Below are 24362 nucleotides of genomic sequence, written 5' to 3' on the forward strand. Positions count from 1 at the left end.
TTCCAAGCTCACATTAACCCAATAGCCTGCCACTAACACCTAACAAATTTTTTCATTCGTTTGTAATTGTGGTATTTTGTTAAGCACTTATTTTGCACCAAGCACTATAATAAGAACTAGGGTAGATATAAGCAGATCAAACACAGTCTCTGTCCCACGTGGGGCTCACAATCTAAAGGGAGGGAAGAGGAGGTATTTCATCCCCATTTTACAGATGAGGAAACTGGGGCACAGAGAAGGTCCTTGCCTAAGGTGACAGAGCAGGCAAGTGGCAGAGACAGGATTAGAACCCAGGCCTCCTGACTCCCAGGCCCCTGGTCTTTCCACTAGCTACGCTGCTTCGTGGTCTATATTTGGCAAGGTAGCCACTGATTCTGCAATATTCAGGCCCTAAGTTCCTTTCACCTATATCTCTTTGCTCCACAATATGGCATTTACTAAAATTCCAAATGTAATCTACCGGTTTTTAAAATAAATCAATTACCATATATGTGCTTTCACCATAAAGCTTTTCTCCTTAACCCTTATGTTAATTCTGCAGAGGATGGTTGAATAATGTTACCACTGTATTATATAAGAATTGGGTACATTTCATCTGACATATCCCCGTTACTAGTTGTTCTTCCTGCCGCTCTCACTTTTAGTAAATAATTAATGTCTGCCTCCCCCTACTAGACTGTAACCTCTTTGAGGGAAGGGTCCACATTTTCTACCTTTGGTATACTCTCCCAAGTGCTTAATGTACATAAGCACATAATAGGCACTCTCAATAAATATTAGTGATTAATTTAGATACCAAAGATTTCTGAGGGTTATTTGAGGGTTTACCTATAGATAAGAAACTACACCTTAAATAAAAATACAAGGATTAATAGTCACGATCCCCTTACAAGCAAAAAAGAACTAAAGACTAAAAATCCTTTTAGTCTTCCATGAGATATTGTTAACCCAAGAGAAGATACAGATCATGGATTAAATAAAAACCACAGCAACAGGAAGGAATGCTTCACTACACACACATGCAGGACTCCATGAAATACTGAAATTTGTTCTTCTTGTCACTACCAACTTCCTTTCCTCTACCCTCTGTGCTTTATAACACTTGGATCTCCAGGGATAAAAGAAAGCAATCATATGTGATGAGCATGGATCACCTAAGTCTTCCTAAGTGATGAAATGCCAGGTTGCTGGAGATGAACTGTGGAATAGCTCCAAGTTGAAAGAGTGGGAAGAAATGTATATCAGGTGAACTTCCAAGTGAGCAAGGGCAGTGGAATGCATCTACAACAGACATGTCAAACCTGGGACCTATTGTTAGGGTATCTAGGGCCCAGCAGGGAAGCAGGTCGAGATGCACCTGAGGGAATTCCTCTCCCTCTGTTGGCAGTTGGACTCTGTGCTTCTATCCTGGGCTGAAGGAGCTACTGCTAGGGTTTCCTCCTCAGGTCTTGGGAAGGAAGTTGCTTTACACACACAATCCCAGTCCCAGAGAGCAATCCCTGGCAGCAGTCCTTTCACCCAAAGCAAGAAACCAGACTGCTGACAGAAATGGATTAGGGGCACTGTTGGCGATGATTCTTTCTCCTGCTGCCAGCCAACTCTCTAAAGGGAAGGGTATCGGGGGTGGGGGGGCGCGTGTGGGGAAGGGGGGGAGGGAGGGTGTCTGTGTGAATTCATGATCTATCTCCATGTCAGACCACCCGTCCAAGTTCACGCTGTCAAAGTGTGTCCCCACTGTCTCCCTTTCCAGCCCATTCCTCCCTAACCATCTTGAATCATCATCCCTACCCCCATAGAAGTCCTGCCCAGCAACACTGCAACAGCAAGAAATTACTAATGATCATTCTAGTCACCAATTTCCTTTTGCTCTATTTAATAATGCAGCAATTTGCAAATCACTGTCCAAAGAATTTTATCAGTAATTTGCACATTTTGAAGTGTGACCCACTAGTAAGTGGCTCATTCCCAGGAATGAGTTTGATGCATCTGTAATAGAGAAGAGTACATCTAAACTACAACTACATGACAGACTCTGAGGAATCCACCACTATCAATCAATTGTATTTGAGTGCTTACTGCATGCAGAATACCATTCTAAGTGCTTGGGAGAGTATAATATATCAGAGTTGGTGACAAGTTCCCTGCCCACAACAAGCTTACAGTCTAGAGGGGGAGACAGACATTACTATAACTAAATATATTACAGATATGTATATAATATATATATATATAATGTATATAATACGTGGGGCAGGGATGGGGGATGACTAAAGGGAGCAAGTCAGGGTAACACAAAAGGGAGTGGGAGAAGAGGAAAGGGGGATTGAGTCAGGGGAAGCCTCTTTGAAGTGTGGCAGAGTAATTGTCAAGATTTTGCTTGCTGAGTGCACACTTACCTTCCACGCCTAAACATAAATCTTTCTTCGATCCTCTCTGATACCCTGGAAGGAAACTACCTGATGAGACCTATACCTACCTTTGAGAGAACATAGGATCCTCTGGATTGGATAAAAGTATTGCCTTAACATTTAATTCTAGCAAATACAGTCACTTCTGTCAGAACATGTGATTTTACTACATAATTTGGCTAACACAGTGGAAGTAGTCACTTCTCCAAGTATGCAGAAATTATGTTCCTGGAGAACCTGAATTAAGAACACCTGGGTTACATACACCTTGACAGAAGCCAGCATGGGGCAGAGTGGTCTAGTGGAAAGAGTACAACACTGGGAATCAAGAGACCTGGGATCTAATCCCAGCTCTACCACTTACCTGTTTTGTGACAGGCAAATCACTTGACTTCTCTGGGCCTCAGTGTTCCTCATCTGTAAATCTGCGATTAAATAGCCGTTCTCTCCCTGACCCCCTCAACCTTAGATTGTAAACCCTATGTGGGACAAGGGCTGTGTCCAAACTGACTGCATTGCATCTACCCCGGTACTTAGCACAGTGGCTGGCATATAAGTGCTTAACAAATACCACAACAATTACAATTATTATTCTTGTAAATTGTATTTCATTCTATTTAGACAGCCCCACATTGTCAAAAGAATGTTTCCTAATTCCCTAAGAGTGTTCTATTTAAAATGTGTAATGAAAGCACATATTATGGGAGAACTGACAATTTTAGGGAATGTTCTCCACAACTCACAAATTTGTTTTGGACATTACACAGTCCACATGTTGACAAGCAGATTCACTGTAGGAAGAAACAGTTGTGTGCTTGTGTGTGATCAGTCAAGGAATGATGCTGCTACACTTCCCAGCCTCCGACTCACTGTACTGAAATACACATTACAGTACTTTGTGTTTCTGCAATTCTACAGTATTGCATATAGTAAATTAACAAAGGGCAAAGATATAAAGCACCCTGCTAGTGACAGACATAATAAAGGAATTTGTATCAAAAAATGCCTGTCATGAACCTATTAATTCCCACCAAATCAATAGCTATTATAACAAAATTTTCCCATAACCTGAGGTTCTTTAAGAACACAACTACTGTGCTCTAGCAGAAATTACACTTCTCAGTATTTTATTAGGCAGGTTTTCTAATACCAGCGTGCAATGAAATGTAGATGGTCTGTCAGTTAACACCAAATAAGCATTATTTCACAAGCACTGAATTTTGCCAAATGTTTCATTTAAAAGTTTGCACAATCAATCAATCACTCAGTGGTATTCACTGAACACTTACTGTGGCCAGAGCATTAAGTGCTTGAGTACAATACAAAAAGAGAATGTTCCCTGCCCACAAGGAGTTTACAGTCTAGAGAGGGAGATGCACATTAACATATACATTACAGATAAAATACATTAGGGATATTGGAGTGTCACAATATGATACTCCAACAATATAAATGAACTAGAATAGGTGAGCTATCTAATGGACTGCCTATTAATTTGGGAGAAGGGAAGATAAATATAAAATAGGATGGAATGAGAATGAAATAGCAATAACAGCAATAAAAATTAAATATTTCACTTTGTCCTTACGACAGCTCTGTGACAAAGGAAATGAAAGGTACCTTAACTAATTTTTTAACAGAATAGGAAACTGAGGCTTAGAGAGATAAATGACTTGCCCAAAATGACAAAGGTCAGTGGCAGAGCCAGCCAGGACTAGACCCAGGCTTCCTGACTCCCAGCCACATACTCTTTTCCTGTTGCCACTACTTGAAGAAAAAAGGAAAGAACAGATGCAATCAGTCTTGTTTAACAGTCTGCTTTAAGAGGTTCGAGCTTGGAAAAGGTAACAGTCTTTCTAATATGCTTTGTTTAAGCAACGAATAGCAAATTCAAGTAAAAGACAAAGAAAGCCCCCCACAAATCTTCTCCACTAACTGTTAAACGAATCCACTCACCTTCTTCTGTTACGTGCAGGTGTGTTGCACTGCTCCCCTGAGAAGTTATTTTGGTTGGTTCGAACAGGAGGTGGCTGCCTATTGGTCGCCATCTCCCAAGGCCGCATAGGCGGGGATGGGGCTGGGGATGCTGCTGTACAATCAAAGACTGAATGAGAAAGGCGTTGTCTCTTGGGACTTGGACTATCTTCACTCTGCAAAACCAACAGGTGAAATCCACTAAGTATAAAATTTCTCACACTGATAACGTAACATTATTTATGAAAGAACACTTATCAATACAGGCTCCAAAGTCTATTAATTAATAGACTGTAAAAGAGAATGACTTTAATGGGGCAGTATCATGATGGGAATTCTAAAGTTGCATCAACAATATATTAACATTCCAACAACTCTCTTAACTTTTTTCCTCATGGTATTTTAAACTAGAGTTGGGATACCTGTGACTTCAAAAGAAAGATTCTATGCGAATGTAAAACTGAAAAAAATGTGCATTTCCATGGAATAAAATGTTTTGGATTACCATTTTGAAATGTATTTTTTCAAAGAAAGAACTCCCATTAATAGGATGCATATTTTGTGGCTTTTTAAACAGGTTGCCAGATGGAGCTTTTAGGACCCCATATTCTTGCTATCAGAGCAGCAGGCATGATAAATGGAGAATAAAAACGGCAGCAAAGGAGGTGAGAAGGTTGAAAAGGGGGCATTTACTGATCAGTTGGAGTCTTTCCTAATCTATCAACAATGGAGAGAGGCAAAAGCAGAAAGGGGGTTGGAAAGATAGCTAAAGGGAGGCTTGGAAAATATGATTTGTGATACAGAGCTAATACTCTGTTCCCAATTTGTCTCCTAAAATTTATTCCTTAAGATTTAATTAATATTTATCAAACAGCTAAAGGGTACTCAGCACTGTACTGATTACACACTAGCCTTTACCAAAGAGAAACAACATGATTGGATCGGGCCACATTTGTAGTAACAAGAGTCAGAAGACCCGAGACCTGGGTTCTAATTCTGGATTCACCATTTGCCTGCTGTGTGAGTTTAGGAAAGTCATTTAACTTCTCTGTACCTCAATTTCCTAATCTGTAAAATGGGAATTAAATACCTGCTTGACACATAGTAAGCATTTAAGAAATCATTTAGGCCTCTAGTATGGATGAATTCTGGAATTAAAAATAGGATGTAGAGTTAGCCTCTTGAAACTAGTTTCAAAGTGGTGGTGTCAAACCTCCAGGTCTTAAACTATGTTTCTAGATGATCACAACACTGCCTTTGGCTTAACAGAAACCGACTTTCTGGTTTCCTACAGATGCCATGAACTAGTAATCTATAGGTAGTTTGGACCTTCAGATCCCTAACAGGGCTATCTCTAGTCCACTGTAGTCCAGGCATAGCTACTGCATATTGGGCGACAAACGGGATACTTCTTGTTAGCACTAAAGATGACTAAAGAGCTTTCTCTATAAGATAATCGCTAGCATACTAACTGTTTGATTTAGATTTGAAGAGGTATATGAAGGACAGAACTTGTGAATTTACTGAAATTGTCAGAAACATAATACCAACTGCAAAATGATTACCCTTCATCATTCCAAATTACTCCTTAGAAGAGTAATTCCAAATACCATGTTAATTGTCTTCTATGTTAAGCAACCATATTTCCACTCCAACTTGTTTGTCATTAAAAAAGAAAAGACAAAGCAATTTTCTGAACCATATACAATTATGTTTTTCTGCATTGAAAACAAAAACCAAAATAGCCTAAAGCTAAGCCCTTAACTTCTTCATAAACTGGTGTCATTAAAAGAACACTTGCAAATTTTTTTACTTTAATAAATTGTTACGTTGTGATATACTTTTGGCTCTGAGCTGAACAGTGGAAAAACCATATGCTTTAAAAAATTAGATTTATTGACAGAATGACATTTAAATGAGCTAACATATACTCACATGGGGACTGGTTGCAAGCACTACAAGTGTGCAATCTATACTGTAAATATAACAAATTTGATTCAGGAAGACTTCATATAGCATTGCCATTACACTCTTGGAAAACATTACTGAGTCAATGGGGACAGAAGGAATTAGATTTCCATTATCCAAGTAGAGACAGGATTTCAAAAGGGTGGAGTAGGATCTTAATCGATCCTGGCTCCCTTGTAGGAGGCTGGTTATCTCATACCATGTTGGAGAAAAGAGGGAGCCGGAATCCACTTGAGGTAAAACTACGTTTACTGAATGGTACCTTTGATGGCAGAGTATTAACCGAAGTGGGAAGAGAACGGAGTAATAGCAGGTCATGGCCTAGCAACAAGGGGCAAGAGTGTCAGGAATAGCTCGGTAGAGCCACTCTGAACAAACAATATCAAGAAATTTCCAATTGCATGCTCAAACTAATTTACTAGCTATCTGGGAGCTGAAATCTTGAAATGTGAACACTGTAAGGGTAAGAGCTACTATCTGGTCTAGGCTTGGCAAACTGTACATGATGAACATTAAATATATACAATAATAATGAAACATTTTAAAAATGAAGTATATATTTGGTTAAATTATGAAACTCAACTGCATACTCTTCCCCTCCCCGAATGATTTTTTATGCTTTCATTCTGTAAGGTAAAGGTGATTCTACAATACCACAATATATAATATTATTTTCATTTGATATGTGAACTGATTGATTTTTCTATTCCATTAAAATTCACAGTGCGATTATAACACAAAAGTGGAAACATAAAAATCAAGAAATATTTCACACTGGCATAAAAATTGGAATTTTTGAACATGTTGCTTGCAATGATTATTTTCTGAGTTCCATTACTGAGAAGCAATTGCAAATGAAAAGCTCTATAGTTAAGCTGAAATCATAACAAGTGGCATCATTAGTGACGATTTTCCCCTTCATACTTCAAAAAAAATCTAAATGCCTTTCAGAGCTAGCTCAATTTGGTTTCTCACTTTTAGGGATGATAAGAGTAGCAACACAATGTTTTGGAATCCACAATCTATCAAAATGGTGGTGCACCAGTCTACTTTACCTTTACTGACTCAGGAATACTTCAGGCAAGGCAGGGCAAAACTAATCAAAGGTAGGCTGGCTGAAAGAGGTCTATATGTTAGCCCAGCAGGAAAGTGAGAGGAGAAAGATAAAATGGAGGCTCATTTTGGGGCTCTTGATGTGTTTGTCCCTCTCTCGCCCCACCCTCCATGAGCTCCTCTTAAACCCTTCCCCTCAGACTCCCCCCAAACCACCCACCCAATGCCTTCTCCTCAGTCTCTCTGTTCTTCTGTCCCCAAAACACATTAACACTTTCTCGTCAACTTTTCTGTACCACGCTATTGTTTCTCAGCCAATCAATCCAGAACTTTTTCTTCATGCCCTCGGCTCCTCACCTCATCCCTTTCCCTCACTTTCCCACCTATGCCTCCCCCAATCCCTTATCTCAGTGCCCTTCCCCTTATACTCTCTCATCTGTGCACTTTTCCCTTCACTTTACCTCAGCCTCTCATTTCTGTGCTGTTCCCCTCAGGCTCTGAGCCCCTCAGCTCTACCCTTCCCTCAGCCTACCTCAGTGCACCTTCTCCTCAAGGCTCTGAGCCCCTCTTAGCTCTGTACCTTCCCCTCAGACTGAACCCCTCTCACCTCCGAACCCTTCCCTCAGCCTTGCCCTTCCCCTCAGACTCTCAGCCCAGTACCGTTCCCTCAGCCTTCTTTGGTCCGTTCCCCTCAGGCTCTCAGCCCCTCTCACCTCCAACCCTTCCCTCAGCACCTTCCTCAGGCTCTCAGCTCTGTACCCTTCCCTCAGCCTACTTCAGAATTCCTTCCCCTCAGTCCCTCCCACTTCTCTCCTCTCCCCTCAGTTTACCTCAGCCTCTTCCCTTCAGGCTCTCAGAACCTCTCAGTTCCATACCTTTCCCTCAGACTCAGCCCCTCACCTCCATACCCTTCCCTCAGCACCTTCCTCAGGCTCTCGGCTCTGTACCCTTCCCTCAGCCTACTGCAGAGTTCCTTCCCCTCAGTTTACCTCAGCGTCTTCCCCTCAGGCTCTCAGAACCTCTCACCTCCATACCTTTCCCTCAGACTCAGCCCCTCTCACCTCCGTACCCTTCCCTCAGCACCTTCCTCTCAGGCTCTCGGCTCTGTACCCTTCCCTCAGCCTACTTCAGAATTCCTTCCCCTCAGCCCCTCCCACTTCTCTCCTCTCCCCCCAGTTTACCTCAGCGCCTTCCCCTCAGGCTCTCAGAACCTCTCAGCTCCATACCTTTCCCTCAGACTCAGCCCCTCTCACCTCTGAACCCTTCCCTCAGCACCTTCCTCTCAGCCTCTCGGCTCTGTACCCTCCCCTCAGCCTACTTCAGAGTTCCTTCCCCTCAGCCCCTCCCACTTCTCTCGCCTCAGTTTACCTCAGCGCCTTCCCCTCAGAGTTTGAGAACCTCTCACCTCCGTACCTTTCCCTCAGACTCAGCCCCTCTCACCTCCGTATCCTTCCCTCAGCACCTTCTTCTCAGGCTCTCGGCTCTGTACCCTCCCCACAGCCTACTTCAGAGTTCCTTCCCCTCAGCCCCTCCCACTTCTCTCCTCTTGCCTCAGTTTACCTCAGCGTCTTCCCCTCAGATTCAGCCCCTCTCACCTCCGTACCCTTCCCTCAGCACCTTCTTCTCAGGCTCTCGGCTCTGTACCCTTCCCTCAGCCTACTGCAGAGTTCCTTCCCCTCAGTTTACCTCAGCACCTTCCCCTCAGGGTTTGAGAACCTCTCACCTCCGTACCTTTCCCTCAGACTCAGCCCCTCTCACCTCCGTATCCTTCCCTCAGCACCTTCTTCTCAGGCTCTCGGCTCTGTACCCTCCCCTCAGCCTACGTCAGAGTTCCTTCCCCTCAGCCCCTCCCACTTCTCTCCTCTCCCCCCAGTTTACCTCAGCGCCTTCCCCTCAGGCTCTCAGAACCTCTCAGCTCCATACCTTTCCCTCAGACTCAGCCCCTCTCACCTCTGAACCCTTCCCTCAGCACCTTCCTCTCAGCCTCTCGGCTCTGTACCCTCCCCTCAGCCTACTTCAGAGTTCCTTCCCCTCAGCCCCTCCCACTTCTCTCGCCTCAGTTTACTTCAGCGCCTTCCCCTCAGAGTTTGAGAACCTCTCACCTCCGTACCTTTCCCTCAGACTCAGCCCCTCTCACCTCCGTATCCTTCCCTCAGCACCTTCTTCTCAGGCTCTCGGCTCTGTACCCTCCCCTCAGCCTACTTGAGTTCCTTCCCCTCAGCCCCTCCCACTTCTCTCCTCTTGCCTCAGTTTACCTCAGCGCCTTCCCCTCAGATTCAGCCCCTCTCACCTCCGTACCCTTCCCTCAGCACCTTCTTCTCAGGCTCTCGGCTCTGTACCCTTCCCTCAGCCTACTGCAGAGTTCCTTCCCCTCAGTTTACCTCAGCACCTTCCCCTCAGGGTTTGAGAACCTCTCAGCTCCGTACTTTTCCCTCAGACTCAGCCTCTCTCACCTCCTTATCCTTCCCTCAGCACCTTCTTCTCAGGCTCTCGGCTCTGTACCCCCCCCTCAGCCTACGTCAGAGTTCCTTCCCCTCAGCCCCTCCCACTTCTCTCCTCTCCCCCCAGTTTACCTCAGCGCCTTCCCCTCAGGCTCCCAGAACCTCTCAGCTCCATACCTTTCCCTCAGACTCAGCCCCTCTCACCTCTGAACCCTTCCCTCAGCACCTTCCTCTCAGCCTCTCGGCTCTGTACCCTCCCCTCAGCCTACTTCAGAGTTCCTTCCCCTCAGCCCCTCCCACTTCTCTCGCCTCAGTTTACCTCAGCGCCTTCCCCTCAGAGTTTGAGAACCTCTCACCTCCGTACCTTTCCCTCAGACTCAGCCCCTCTCACCTCCGTATCCTTCCCTCAGCACCTTCTTCTCAGGCTCTCGGCTCTGTACCCTCCCCTCAGCCTACTTCAGAGTTCCTTCCCCTCAGCCCCTCCCACTTCCCTCCTCTTGCCTCAGTTTACCTCCGTACCTTTCCCTCAGACTCAGCCCCTCTCACCTCCGTACCCTTCCCTCAGCACCTTCTTCTCAGGCTCTCGGCTCTGTACCCTTCCCTCAGCCTACTGCAGAGTTCCTTCCCCTCAGTTTACCTCAGCACCTTCCCCTCAGGGTTTGAGAACCTCTCAGCTCCGTACTTTTCCCTCAGACTCAGCCCCTCTCACTTCCGTATCCTTCCCTCAACACCTTCTTCTCAGGCTCTCGGCTCTGTATCCTCCCCTCAGCCTACGTCAGAGTTCCTTCCCCTCAGCCCCTCCCACTTCTCTCCTCTCCCCCCAGTTTACCTCAGCGCCTTCCCCTCAGGCTCTCAGAACCTCTCAGCTCCATACGTTTCCCTCAGACTCAGCCCCTCTCACCTCTGTACCCTTCCCTCAGCACCTTCCGCTCAGCCTCTCGGCTCTGTACCCTCCCCTCAGCCTACTTCAGAGTTCCTTCCCCTCAGCCCCTCCTACTTCTCTCGCCTCAGTTTACTTCAGCGCCTTCCCCTCAGACTCAGCCCCTCTCACCTCCATACCCTTCCCTCAGCACCTTTCTCAGGCTCTCGGCTCTGTACCCTTCCCTCAGCCTACTGCAGAGTTCCTTCCCCTCAGCCCCTCTCATTTCTCTCCTCTCCCCTCAGTTTACCTCAGCGCCTTCCCCTCAGGGTTTGAGAACCTCTCACCTCCGTACCTTTCCCTCAGACTCAGCCCCTCTCACCTCCGTATCCTTCCCTCAGCACCTTCTTCTCAGGCTCTCGGCTCTGTACCCTCCCCTCAGCCTACATCAGAGTTCCTTCCCCTCAGCCCCTCCCACTTCTCTCCTCTCCCCTCAGTTTACCTCAGCATCTTCCCCTCAGAGTTTGAGAACCTCTCACCTCCGTACCTTTCCCTCAGACTCAGCCCCTCTCACCTCTGTACCCTTCCCTCAGCACCTTCCTCTCAGGCTCTCGGCTCTGTACCCTCCCCTCAGCCTACTTCAGAGTTCCTTCCCCTCAGCCCCTCCCACTTCTCTCCTCTTGCCTCAGTTTACCTCAGCGCCTTCCCCTCAGATTCAGCCCCTCTCACCTCCGTACCCTTCCCTCAGCACCTTCCTCTCAGGCTCTCGGCTCTGTACCCTTCCCTCAGCCTACTGCAGAGTTCCTTCCCCTCAGTTTACCTCAGCGTCTTCCCCTCAGGGTTTGAGAACCTCTCACCTCCGTACCTTTCCCTCAGACTCAGCCCCCTCACCTCCGTATCCTTCCCTCAGCACCTTCTTCTTAGGCTCTCGGCTTTGTACCCTCCCCTCAGCCTACTGCAGAGTTCCTTCCCCTCAGTTTACCTCAGCGTCTTCCCCTCAGGGTTTGAGAACCTCTCACCTCTGTACCTTTCCCTCAGACTCAGCCCCTCTCACCTCCGTATCCTTCCCTCAGCACCTTCTTCTTAGGCTCTTGGCTTTGTACCCTCCCCTCAGCCTACGTAAGAGTTCCTTCCCCTCAGCCCCTCCCACTTCTCTCCTCTCCCCTCAGGCTCTCAGAATCTCTCAGCTCCGTACCTTTCCCTCAGACTCAGCCCCTCTCACCTCTGTACCCTTCCCTCATCACCTTCCTCTCAGACTCTCAGCTCTGTACCCTCCCCTCAGCCTACTTCAGAGTTCCTTCCCCTCAGCCCCTCTCACTTCTCTCCTTTCCCCTCAGTTTACCTCAGCGTTTTCCCCTCAGACTCAGCCCCTCTCACCTCCGTACCCTTCCCTCAGCTCCTCACTTCTCTCCTTTCCCCTCAGTTTACCTCAACGTTTCCCCCTCAGACTCAGCCCCTCTCACCCCCGTACCCTTCCCTCAGCACCTTGGCTCTGTACTCTTCCCTCAGCCTACTTCAGAATTCCTTCCCCTCAGCCCCTCTCACTTCTCTCCTTTCCCCTCAGTTTACCTCAGTGTCTTCCCCTCAGGCTCTCAGAACCTCTCAGCTCCCTACCTTTCCCTCAGACTCAGCCCCCCACCTCCGTACCCTTCCCTCAGCCTACTTCAGAATTCCTTCCCCTCAGCCCCTCTCACTTCTCTCCTTTCCCCTCAGTTTACCTCAGTGTCTTCCCCTCAGGCTCTCAGAACCTCTCAGCTCCCTTACCTTTCCCTCAGACTCAGCCCCTCTCACCTCCGTACCCTTCCCTCAGCACGTTCCACTCAGGCTCTCGGCTCTGTACCCTTCCCTCAGAGTACTTCAGAGTTCCTTCCCCTCAGCCCCACTCACTTCTCTCCTTTCCCGTCAGTTTACCTCAGCGCCTTCCCCTCAGGCTCTCAGAACCTCTCAGCTCCGTACTTTTCCCTCAGCTTACCTCAACACTTTCCCTTCAGCCTCTCGGTTCTGTGCAGTTCTCCTCGACTTACCTCAGCCTCTCCCCTCGGCCTTAGTCCCTCCCCCTCGTTTTACCTCAGTTCCTCCAGTCGGCCCCTCCCCCACCCCCCACTTCCCCGCCTCCCAGCACTTTCCCTTCAGGCTCTCGGTCCCTCCCCTCAGCACTTTCCCCTCAGTCTACCTCAGCCTCTCGGCCCTCACTTTCCCTCCTCTCTCTGTGCTGTTCCCCTTGGCATCTCTCAGCTCTGCCCAGATCCTCACCCTACCTCAGTTCCTTCTCCTCAGACCCTTCTCTCTCAGCCTACCCCAGCACCGTCCCTTCAGTCCCTCAGCACCCCTCACCTCAGCACTTTCCCTTCAGCCTCCGGTCTGTGTGTTGTGAGGATGGGCTCGGCTCCGCCCCTCAATCTTAGCTCCTCCCCTCATTACCTCAGTTCCTCCAGTCAGCCTTAGCCCCTCAGTTTACTTCAGCCCCACCCCAGCACTTTTCCTTCAGGCTCTTGGTCCCTCCCCTCAACCTCCACCTCGGTTTCTCAGCACTTTCCCTAAGTCTCCCACAGCACCCTCTGCCTCTTGTCTCCGGGCCCTTCTCCTCAGCACCTCTCCGGACTCACTTTTCCTTCCGTTCCCTCGTGTCTCTATGCTGGTCCCATCAGCATCTCTCATCTCCGCCCTGATCCTCAACCTCACGTCAGATCTTTCCTCTCAGGCCCTTCTCATCTCTCAGCTCTGTACCCTGCCCTCAGCCTGCCTCAGTACCTTCCTCTCAGGCTCTCAGCCCATCCTCGCAGCTGAGGGGCTGAGAGGTGAGAGGGGCTAGCAGAACTTTCCCCTCAGTCCCTTAAGACAATGAATGTATTTGAAAAATGAGGAATCATTTAATAATCTGAACAAAGATGAGCGTTTAGACATAGTACCTGGCCCACAGGTGGCTCCACAATCTAAGATTAAGGGGAGGAAGGGAAGGCGGATTTAACGACTGACTGACCCCTCCCCCCAAAAATATTAAAATAATGTAAATGGCAAAACAGCATTAGAAAACAAATTCAATAAGAGTTACGGTTCAATTAGGGTTAAAGGAACAGATTTTAGGTTACTCACCACTCCAGCAGGCTGTTCCAGAGTCCGTCACAACAGCGACAACCTTCCCAAGATTTTAAATGACTGCAAGGAGGTCTGCCATTTTTCCTTCTTCCTGCCCAGTTCCAGAAGGACAGGAAGGGGCCCCTGGGGAGTGTCTCTCCCAGGTGAACTGAGAGATGCTACTTTCTAGTAGGGGTGGGGCATAGCACCCATTCATATTACTGAATTGTATTGCGGGTATCAGCAATACACTGCATCCATCAAGCCAGCTCCTGATAAGGAAGCGGGAGTCCCAAACACAACTATGGCCAAATGGGGCTGTGAGGACCACATACAATATACACTAACTGATGACAATGCCCAGGATCTATAAGCCCTGCCAGATGCAGGGAAATCAATTTCCTCCCAGCCCCTTTCCCCAAACTTCACTGTTCCATTCCCGCTCTCCCGTTTTGAGCCTTTTCTGGCCTCCCGCACCTGAACTCGGCTTCCTGTTCTCTACCCCGCCCCCGGGACTCCAGAAGGTTACGTGGACTGCTGCTGCTGTTTAAAGCCACTAGCCTCTCCCCACCACTGCTGGTAACCATGGGAGTCCATACTGCAGCTCTTCAAAGTCAGGAGAACCCTCCCCACCACTATCGCCACAAGCCAGTGGGCGTTCTCATTGTGGCTGTTTTAAAGTCATGAGATGCCTCCTCTTTCCCCTTCCTCCCCCACCACTGCTGCCAACAACCACTTGAGTCCTCACCGTGGCTGTTTAAAAGCCAAGCAACCCTCACTGCTGCCATTTAGAGCCGCAGGATCTCTCACTAGCTGAATTGAACACACTTTCCACCAGCCCTGTGCCAAACACATGGTACGTCTTCTCTTGCTGTGATCGTGTCCCGCACAGCGCTGACACCTACAACCCACGACTCCCATCCCACTTCTGCCTCCCAACACCAGGTGTGGGAATGGAGACCGGGACAGACTGGGGCAGGGTGGGAGCAATAGCTGTTGCTGTGGGAGCAGTCCCCTTTCCCCTCCCCTTTCTCTTCTTCTTCCCAGCTGGGGCCAGGAGGTAGGGAAAGGTGGGGTGATGGAGCTAACCACACTGGCAGCAACAGCTGTTGCTATGAACACGTTCAAAGAAATCGAAATACTGGAATGTGAGGGGTGGGATTACAGAGGAGAAGGGGCCGAGTTTGGGGTATAGCAGGCATCAAAGTTCCTAGGATCAGGGGAGAGGAATAAATTAAGTGAAGGGAATGGTGGGGAGGGATTTACACTGTGATATTGTGCTTACCTTTAGGGCCTGATCAACAGGGCTGGTTCTAGAACAGAACCTATAATAAATTATAAGTCTATGGGTAAACGTACCCCACAATACAGCCATGTTTTCAAGGAACATATTTTGCCTGTATCCTGAAGCCCTCCTGCACTGCTTTACAGACCATGCCCTAGAATTTAAACATGCAATAAAGACAGGAAAAGGCTAAATGGATGTCATAATAGTTTTGCTGTACATCATATCTACTAGGTACCATTTTTTAAAAGATTTACAAATACAGTTAGTTCTCCTCTATCATGAAGCTTGCATTTTGGAAAAAAACCAAAATGCAAAGATCTCCATTAAAGGAAAAGAATATCCATTTTTAAAGACAAGGTCCAATCTTAAAATTTTGGCCAAATGAATGGGAGTTTAACTTATTTGATTTTGATTTTCCGTTTGGAAGGTGCATATGATTATGAAATAAAAAGTAATAGCTGCCTTTACAACCAGAGGTTTTAAAATAAATCGAATTGGCTACTTGGTTTTATGAGTCCCTCGTGCGGCAGGCGACATCATGTCATGCTGCACATGGAACAAGGTGATGATGTTGCTGCACTTCATGGCTACTTCACAGCAACAGCTACGGCTATCAGCCAGGGAAAGAAGGGAAAGGGAAGAGAGGGAAGGGAGGGGAGGAGAAGGGAGAAGAAGGGAAGAGAAGCAGCATAACGGGCTGGCACTGACTGAAGTTAGTCTTCCCCCTTCCCTTCCCTCACTTCAGGGATGGGAGACACCATTACCATGCCCATTCCACTGGGTATGAGCAGCAGTGGTGCGGGCGGCCCCTCCCTAGTCACCCAGACCCGCCAGCAAAGAACAGGGGCTGCAGGGAGATTTCCGGGGACCTTGCTCTCCCCAGCTCCCAATGGGGAACTGTCTCCCCCAGACCCTGCAGCCCCGGTGACGGGGTTCAGCTGTATGGTTTGGGTGAGAGGATGGGGAAAAAGGCTTCCTGGGACTGCATGGTGGATACCTAAAATCTATTCCTGCTTCACCTGCAGGCCCTCGCTTCTCTTTCCCTTCCGGCTCAGAAGAGTTGGTGAGCCCCAGGTAGCATCCACGGTGGGCAGTGATTCCCCTCCATGAAGGGGTGGGAACTTCCTCCCTTGGTGGAGGGGGTTGAGGATTTTCCGGTCTGAACAGCCCAGAGCGGGCAGTCCGGGTGGAGTGGGTCTGAGGTGGGGAACCAGATCCGTGACCTTCAGAAGGTAGGCTCCTGAATGGGCTGCCTGTTGCTGACTTCCTCACACCACGGCTGACAATGAGCCAGTCACTGGATGGAGCCCAGTGGCTCTGCACCACCTGACATGGCTTTAAGGGAGGGTGCGGTGACAGCGTCCCATGCAGTACATTTTAGGCGGACATTTCAAATTCCTTGTCCTCGCTCCTCAGTGCAAGAGACCCACTTGGCTCCAAGGAGTGCCAGATATGGTACCTGAGACATAAGATGCAGCCCTATGCATTTAGATCAATGCAGAATATGCAACACAACAACTCTCAGCCTTAGGACAAATGGGGGGGAGTACAGTGGGATACTTCTTGGAGAATTAGTTCTTAAGGTGTTAAAGGGAACACACAAAAGACACTCTCCTTGGCTACCAACTGCTTACACTCTAATGGAACAAGTCGGAGCCACAGAATCCTGTTGTCCCCTGCCTCACAGATGATGTAAGGGTAAAACGAGACAATAGGAGTGCACTTTGAAAACGAAAGCCCCAGTCATGTGACATTTGCTCTCGATGTTTGCATGGAGGGCAGCCACTGCATAGTAGTGCTTGGGAGAAGCAGATATCATCTCCTTATCAGTTACACTGATATTCAGAATCCTCAAAGACTGATATCGACCAACAACCTCCTCTTTATATATCTCAAGGCCTCTGCAGGAGTACCAGAGAAGCAGCATGGTGTAGTGGATAGAGCAGGGGCTTGGGAGTCAAAAGGTCAAGGGCTCTAATCCTGGCTCTGCCACTTGTCTGCCGTGTGACCTTAGGCAAGTCATTTCACTTCTCTGGGCCTCAGTTACCTCGTCTGTAAAATGGGGATTGAGACTGAGAGCCTCATATGGGACATGGACTGTGCCCAACTTGATTTGCTTGTATCAACCCCAGCATTTAATATAGTGCCTGGCATGTAGTAAGTGCTTAACAAATACCATTATTATTATTACTACCAAGGCTCAGAAGGAGGAAAGCAGAGGCCAAATCTGCTGCCTGACTTTATCCTTTCTTCTGTTCAAACAAACTGGCTGTCTTACAAAACTACAGTTCTTTTCCCCCTAATTTCCCCTAAAAAAATATCTGTTTTTCAAAGCTCATTACTGTATTTGACTTGGACTTAGTCTTCAGACTAATTTTGCAGTAAACAACAGGAAGGGGATCCATGTAATGAGCATAGATTTCTTTAAGTCAACAACAATGTTAAGTGGAGACGTGCAAAAGATGGGGAAAAAGAAGGAACTCAAAAGTGTTTTCTTATCCTTGGCAACAGACACTGTAACCAGAAGGGAGAAAATTCTTAAAACATTATTCCTCAACTTGCCATTCACTCTGATGCATACAGAATACAAATTAGATTCACTTTTTTTAAAAACAGACCAACGGCATGAAACAAGGACAAGGTCTTTCTGGGGTCAGAACAATCAAGCGCTGGGGTGGGGTTCAGGCATTCTCATTCTCTCCTCTTTCCTGATTCCTCCTCATCCTGCTATTCCATCTATTCCTCTTCATGCTAGCACATTTGCTGCTGTTGAGGAATACGCTGAATTAAAAACAATCAAAATGGCATTTGGAGTAAGTATGCTTGGGAAACAACTTCAGCACATAGAATCCCAAGAACTACTATTTTAAAAGAGGTTGCTGTATTCAAACCTTCAGACTGGGAATGCTATTCACACAAAGCTACACCGGCCAGAACCACGAGAAGCAGACTGGCCTTGTGGACAGAACACGGGCCTGGGAGTCAGAAGGACCTGGGTTCTAATACCGGCTCTGCAACTTGTCTGCTGTGTGACCTTGGGCAAGTCACCTCACTTCTCTGGGCCTCAGTTACCTCATCTGAAAAATGGGGATTAAGGCTGTGGGACAAGTACTGTGTCACACCTGATTGGCTTGTATCGATCTCAGCACTTAGTACAGTGCCTGGCACACAGTAAGCGCTTAACAAATACTACGGGGAATCTATGTATGCACTGAATTTTTAAATAAATATTAATGGAGAGAAAAGGCTTAAAGGTTATGATTAAAAGACAGGTGGCAAGAATTATGGGGGAATATACAGAATTCATCAAGGGGGTAGATAAAAGCTTCAAATTACTGTACTGAATAAAATTTTACCAAATACTATTAGTGATAATGATCTAGCAAGACCAGTTGATACATGTTCTTGCTTTTTCATTCATTTGGTCAAATCTAATAGCACAAATTTCAAGAATTCCCAACAAAAGAGAGAATGAACTTTTAATTGCTGGTTTTTCCCCCTCCCTCATCTGTGCCTCCTAGTATGTTCGTAATTTTCCTGAAAGCATGGTGAATTTATACAAACCTATCGCCAAACCATACAGGCAAGTTTGTCATCATCAGAACTGAGGAAGAAATAAGGTAGCTGTAATTCATTTCCACTCACATATATACAATTTCCCACAGTGTATGTGATTGAATTGCATTTCTTTCATTACACTGCCCTGAACTATGTTGGATGAGATATGTCACATGCTTCAATTTCATCCATCTAATGAACAAAGACCATAATATATCAATTAATATTCACTTCAAGCCCTACAGAATGTTTATGACACAGAAAATGTGGGCTCTCTGAAATAAGCATATACATGAGAAAGTTTGAAAAAGAACTTTTTGCCTTCCTGAATGAAGTATCTAATGGAACTACTCATTACTGTTAAAATCCATCTGTTATTTCTGATCCTAGAAACAGGCACTCTCTTACTTCACTGAATATTTCACATAAGCAATTCAGGTAATCAATCAGTCAGAAGGACCTGGGTTCTAATCCTGACTGCCACATGTCTGCTGTCTGACCTTGGGCAAATTGCTTAACTACTCTGGGCCTCAGTTACCTCATCTGTAAAATGGGGATAAAAGTGTGAGCCCCATATGGGACAGGGACTGTGCTCAACCTGATTAACTTGTATTTACCCCAGTGATTAGAACAGTGCTTGGCACATAGTAAGCACAAGTCTAATCATTATTATTACTGTTATTTATCTGACGATGCATTCATAAATGAGAAAAAGTTTATAAAATTAAAATAAAATTCAGCAATCCTAGCTTGAAGACTATTAGGCCACGTCTAATTTTTTTTTTTGCTTAACCTCTTGAAGGGTAAACAAGTGTAGTTAGGCAAGGGGGAGCTGTGTGAGAAACCTCTTGTTTAAAAGCACAACGGAGACACGGTGGGATGTAACAAAATGCTATGAAAGGAATGCATTTAACCCGCGAACCTATTTTCTCCACAACTGCTAAGGAGTAACTGTAAGGTTGAAACAACTTCATATAGCAACCAATAACTGAAATAGCTAGCTTGGATAAAGTCTGTAGGAACTTTCTTAAGTGACATCTCAGGTCAGTTTAGTTTCACTTGTTCAAATAGTCATGCTTTGCCTGATGGGATTTTAAATAACGTATTTACATCTGTAACATACTTACATACACAAAAATTTTAAAGCTATGAGAAACTGGAGACCTCAATAACCAGTAGCTCCCAAATTACCACTGTTCTGATTCATAAGAAGTGGTTTTGGGAGGCAATGCTTTTCAAGACCATAATTACAGTGCTCTTTGAGGGTCTACTGAAATGTGTTTTCTCTACCATTAGATTATAATTTCCTACAGGGTAGCAATAGGAACTAATCTGCTTCTAATTGCTACACACCTGGCTGACCTGTCTTCTGTGGCCATCTTCCAACTGGACACTTAGCAATTTTGCTTTACTCTGCCTAGAATTTTTCTTCTGTCCACCTTTTCTACCAATCTCCTAGAGCACTTGTTTGGGTACCTTGTGGTCACTCAGTGGCGGTGTGATGCGATGAGCATTGATAAGCCACTGGTGGTCTGAATGCATTCCAGTATTTCACTGACTGATCCTGTCAGGCCACCTGATGTTAAGTATTGAGTGTACGTACAGTTGGTGCTAAAAGTTAAATGAAGTGTCTGTGGTAGGTACAAGTCTCTCAAAGCCATAAAGTAGTCTGGTTAATACAATTACTCTCCCTATCTTCAGCTTCGTCTAACTCTTGATGCCATGCTGGCACCACATTTGGTCTTTGAACCTCCCAAAGAACAAACCTAGCCTTCTTGATTCTGTTTTCTACCCCCGCTGTCTATCTTGGCAACACTGGAAAATGTCGTACCAGTCTTACTATTGGGAAAAGCACACGGCTGTGACTCAGAGGTTCCGAGTTCACACCCTAACTCTGCCACTTGTCTGCTATGTGACCTTGGGCAAGTCACTTCACTTACCTGAGCCTCAGTTACTTCATCTGTAAAATGGGGATTGCGACTGCAATTCCCCAGGAGGGACATGAACTGTCCAAATCTACCCAACATTTTAGTACAGTGCCTAACACATAGTAAGTGCTTAAATACCATTAAAAGGTAGGGGAAGAGGGGGAGCACCAAAACCCCAAAAACTTCAAGATCCCTTGTTGCATCCTTGAGCCTGGCTGAGAATCGACTGAAGAGGACTGGGCCAAGAACCAGCCGAATGGCCCTGCTTCATCCCATTGGTAAATGGCACAGGATTTGATGGGGCCCTCGGGGCCAGCCATGTGATTATTGAGCAATTTTAGGATGCTGAAAGATGTCTCAGAGGAGCCAAACCTTTTCAATAATCACTACGTCAGGTCTACTGTAAAGACTCAGAAGATTGTAAAGAGGTCTCAGTGCTGTCACCAGGCAAAGATCAGGTCTGCTGTGCCCCACAGGGTCTGAAGCTACACTGGAATTCTAGGATGCCATGGCTAGTGATGTTCTTCACTAGACTGTAAACTGTAAGGTCTACCAACTCTGTGGTACTGTGCTTTTGTTTGTCTGTTTGCTTGTTTAAGGTATTTGTTAAGTGCTTACTACGTGCCAGGCACTGTTCTAAGTGCTGGGGTAGATTCATGCTAGTCGAGTTGAACACAGTCCCTGTCTCACATGAAGCTCACAGTCTTAACCCTTATTTTCCAGAGGAGATAACAGGCTCAGAGAAGCAAAGTGACTTGCCCAAGGTCACACGGCAGACACGTGCCAGAGCCAGGATTAGAACCCAGGTTCTTTCGACTCCCAGGCCCGTGCTTTAACCACTAGGCCACGCTGCTAGTACAGTGCTCTATAAACACCACTGATTGAAGGATAGGTCAGCCTAAAAAGCCTGTGGTTAGAATTATGGTGACATGCTCCCTACTTGACACAAAGCTAGACAAATATACTAAGCATACATCAGGTGAAGAGCTCAATCAATCATATTTACTAAGTATTTAGTGTATGCAGAACTTTGTACTAAACGTTTGGGACAGTACAATATAACAGCTGCTAGACAAGTTCCCTGACCACAACAAACTTATAGTATAGAGGGGGAGAAAGACATTAATATGAATTATGGATATGTACGTAAGCGCTGTGGGGCTGAGGATGGAATGAAGACTGTGAGCTCGTTGTGGGCAGGGATTGTTACTCTTTATTGTTGTATTGTACTTTCCCAGTAAGCGCCTAATAAATGCCTGAATGAATAAAGGGTACAAATCCAAAAGCAAGGGCAACACAGAAGGGAGTGGGAAAAGAGGGAATGAAGGCTTAGTATGGGAAAGCCTCTTGGAAGAGATGTGCTTTTAATAAGGATTTGAAGATGGGGAGAGTGATCGTCTGTCCGATATGAGAAGCAGCATGGCACAGTGGATAGAGCACAGGCCTGGCAGTCAGAAGATCATGGGTTCTAATCCCCGCTCCACCACTTGTCTGCTGCGTGACCCTGAACAAGTCACTTCACTTCCTCTGGGCCTCAGTTACCTCATCTGTAAAATGGGGATTGAGACTGTGAAACCCAAGTGGGACAGAGACTGTGTCCAACTCTATTTAACTGTACCCACCCCAGCGCTTAGTACAGTGCTGGGCACATGCTAAGCAGTTAACAAATACCACTATTATTATTATTCTTATCATATGAATGGGGAGAGAGTACCAAGTCGGCAGCGAGACAGATGAGTTCAAGGTACAGTGAGTAGGTTGGTATTAGAGAAGTGAAGTGTGCAGACTGGGTTTTAGAAGGAAATCTTGAGAGGTGAGATAGGGGACAAAGTGATTGAGCGCTGTTAAGCCAATGATAAGGAGTTTGTTTGATGAAGCATGTTTTGAGAAGCAGCATGGCGTAGTGGATAGAGCACGGGCCTGGGAGTCATGGGTTCCAATCCTGACTGTCACCTGTCTGCTGTGTGACCATAGGCAAGTCACTTCACTTCTCTGTGCCTCAGTTACCTCATCTGTAAAATGGGGACTAAGACTGTAAGCCACGCAGAGAATGTGACCTGATTATCTTGTATCTTCCCCAGTGCTTAGTACAGTACCTGGCACATAGTGAACACCTAGCAAATGCCATTAAAAAAAATGGTAGAAGGGAGACGGGGCAATAACTGGAGGGAGTTGGCTCAAGAGAAGGGTTTTTGTTTTTTCTAGGACGGGGAGACATGAGCAGGTTTGAAAGCAGTGGGGAAGAAGCCATTGGGAGAGTGAACAGTTGAAGATGGCGGTCAGGGAGGAGAAAGATGTTTTGATAAGGAGCCAAGGGATGAGGCACAGGTGGAAAGGTTGGGAGATCTCCTCTTGAGATACTGCTGGGAAAGATGGGAGGGGAAAAAGGGGTGGGAGGGAGGGACCAGATTGTAGGGGAGATTTTACGGGATATTACACCTGATAGTTTCAATTTTATCAATAAGGTATGTGGCTAGGTCATTAGGGGCAAGAGATAAAGGAGGAAGGGGAAAAGGGGGGTTGAAAAGAGGGAGATAAAAGTGGTGAGGACAACAGGCATGGGAGTCCACCTAAGGATGGAGAAATAACATTGCTACGCAGACAGGGAAGTGCTAAAGCAGGCAAGGATCGGTTTGAGATGGACAAGGTCATCCTGATATCTGGATTTCTGCCAGCAGCCAGTCATGAGTAGGACCCAAGGAGGTGGACTGTGGAGGTGATCCACGGATGTGGGTTAGCGGTACGAGATCGGCGAAGGGATAGGGGACTGACTGAGTTGAGATCAGAAGAGAGGCTGGTGTTGAGGGAGTCAATTTTGTCATCAAGGGCAGGTAGTTAAGGAATGGAAAATAAATGGGGCATAACGACTTGAGAAAATTGGTATGGGGCAAAAGATTGGAGGTCTCTTTGGGGGAACAAGTCAGACTTGCAGGGAGGGAGTGTGTGGGAGAGAAGGCAGGTGAGGAAGTTGTGGTGGGATAGAGGGATTCCAGAGTTGGTGAGGATAGAGACTGTACAGTGACTAGTAATGATGAGATCGGCTGGGTGTCCAAGTTGGTGAGTGGTGGGGTGGAGCAGGAGGTCAGCGGAGTGGAGGAGCGATAGAAGGCAGCCAGTGGAAGGGTCATTGGAACATCAGAGCCAGAGGCCTGAAAACCAGAAACTGCCACAGGCCGTGAGAAAAGAGGTGGTCACGAAGATCCTAAGAATTGAGGTCAGAGAGTACGATAAGAAAGTTGTAAGAATGTTTTAATACGTATGTAGTGGGAAAAGAGAAAGTTGGGGAGAGAAAGAACAACTAGAGGTAACTTGTGATAACAAGCTCTGCACTTCTTGACCAAGGCTACAAATGTAGCATAGATTAGACTGTCACACACACAAAAAATCCCCTGAAACATTTTTGGCCAGAACAGCAGAGCTATACTTTTTTTTTTTGAGGAACACCCCCCGCCAAAACAATGAGAGATTGATTCCAGGGAGAGAAGAATGGTCTCATTCCCTTTGCTGAATTAGAATTGGGAGACTTGGCCAATCTTCCAGGGTGTTCCTATTGTAATAAGAGTTAACCTGCAGAATTTATGCGATCTATTATTTTACTGGGTTTCTTGAATTGGTGTGCTTTATTGTTTTACTGTGGGATATAAAAATCTATATTTTAGCCAATGAATTTATATTGTATTTTACTTAATGCCACCAAGAAATTTCCCATATTATTTCCTCTCACATTTCTCATTTTTTTATTATTACAGCATAGTCCCCATAGTATTAAAAATTGCACGGATTGTGATTACTGTACATATTGTCTCCTAG

At 46.3% G+C, this 24362-nt stretch overlaps 1 protein-coding gene across 5 annotated transcripts in view; it reads right to left on the minus strand.

Moving 5' to 3' along the window:
- Window positions 1-24362, minus strand: part of RNF38 (ring finger protein 38) — an 85043-nt gene that overhangs the window by 24598 nt on the left and 36083 nt on the right. For 4 of the 5 annotated variants that reach the window (XM_038769651.1, XM_038769653.1, XM_038769655.1 and 1 more), the window contains exon 2: window positions 4365-4558. In XM_038769651.1, the coding sequence (XP_038625579.1) occupies window positions 4365-4471 (107 nt within the window). In that variant the 5' untranslated portion in view covers window positions 4472-4558. Of the gene's footprint in view, window positions 1-4364; window positions 4559-13796; window positions 15303-24362 lie in introns of those variants that run through there. The other variant, XM_038769652.1, reaches the window with a different exon arrangement.

Source organism: Tachyglossus aculeatus, chromosome X4 (assembly GCF_015852505.1).
Source record: "Tachyglossus aculeatus isolate mTacAcu1 chromosome X4, mTacAcu1.pri, whole genome shotgun sequence".
Taxonomy (NCBI): Eukaryota; Metazoa; Chordata; class Mammalia; order Monotremata; family Tachyglossidae; genus Tachyglossus; species Tachyglossus aculeatus.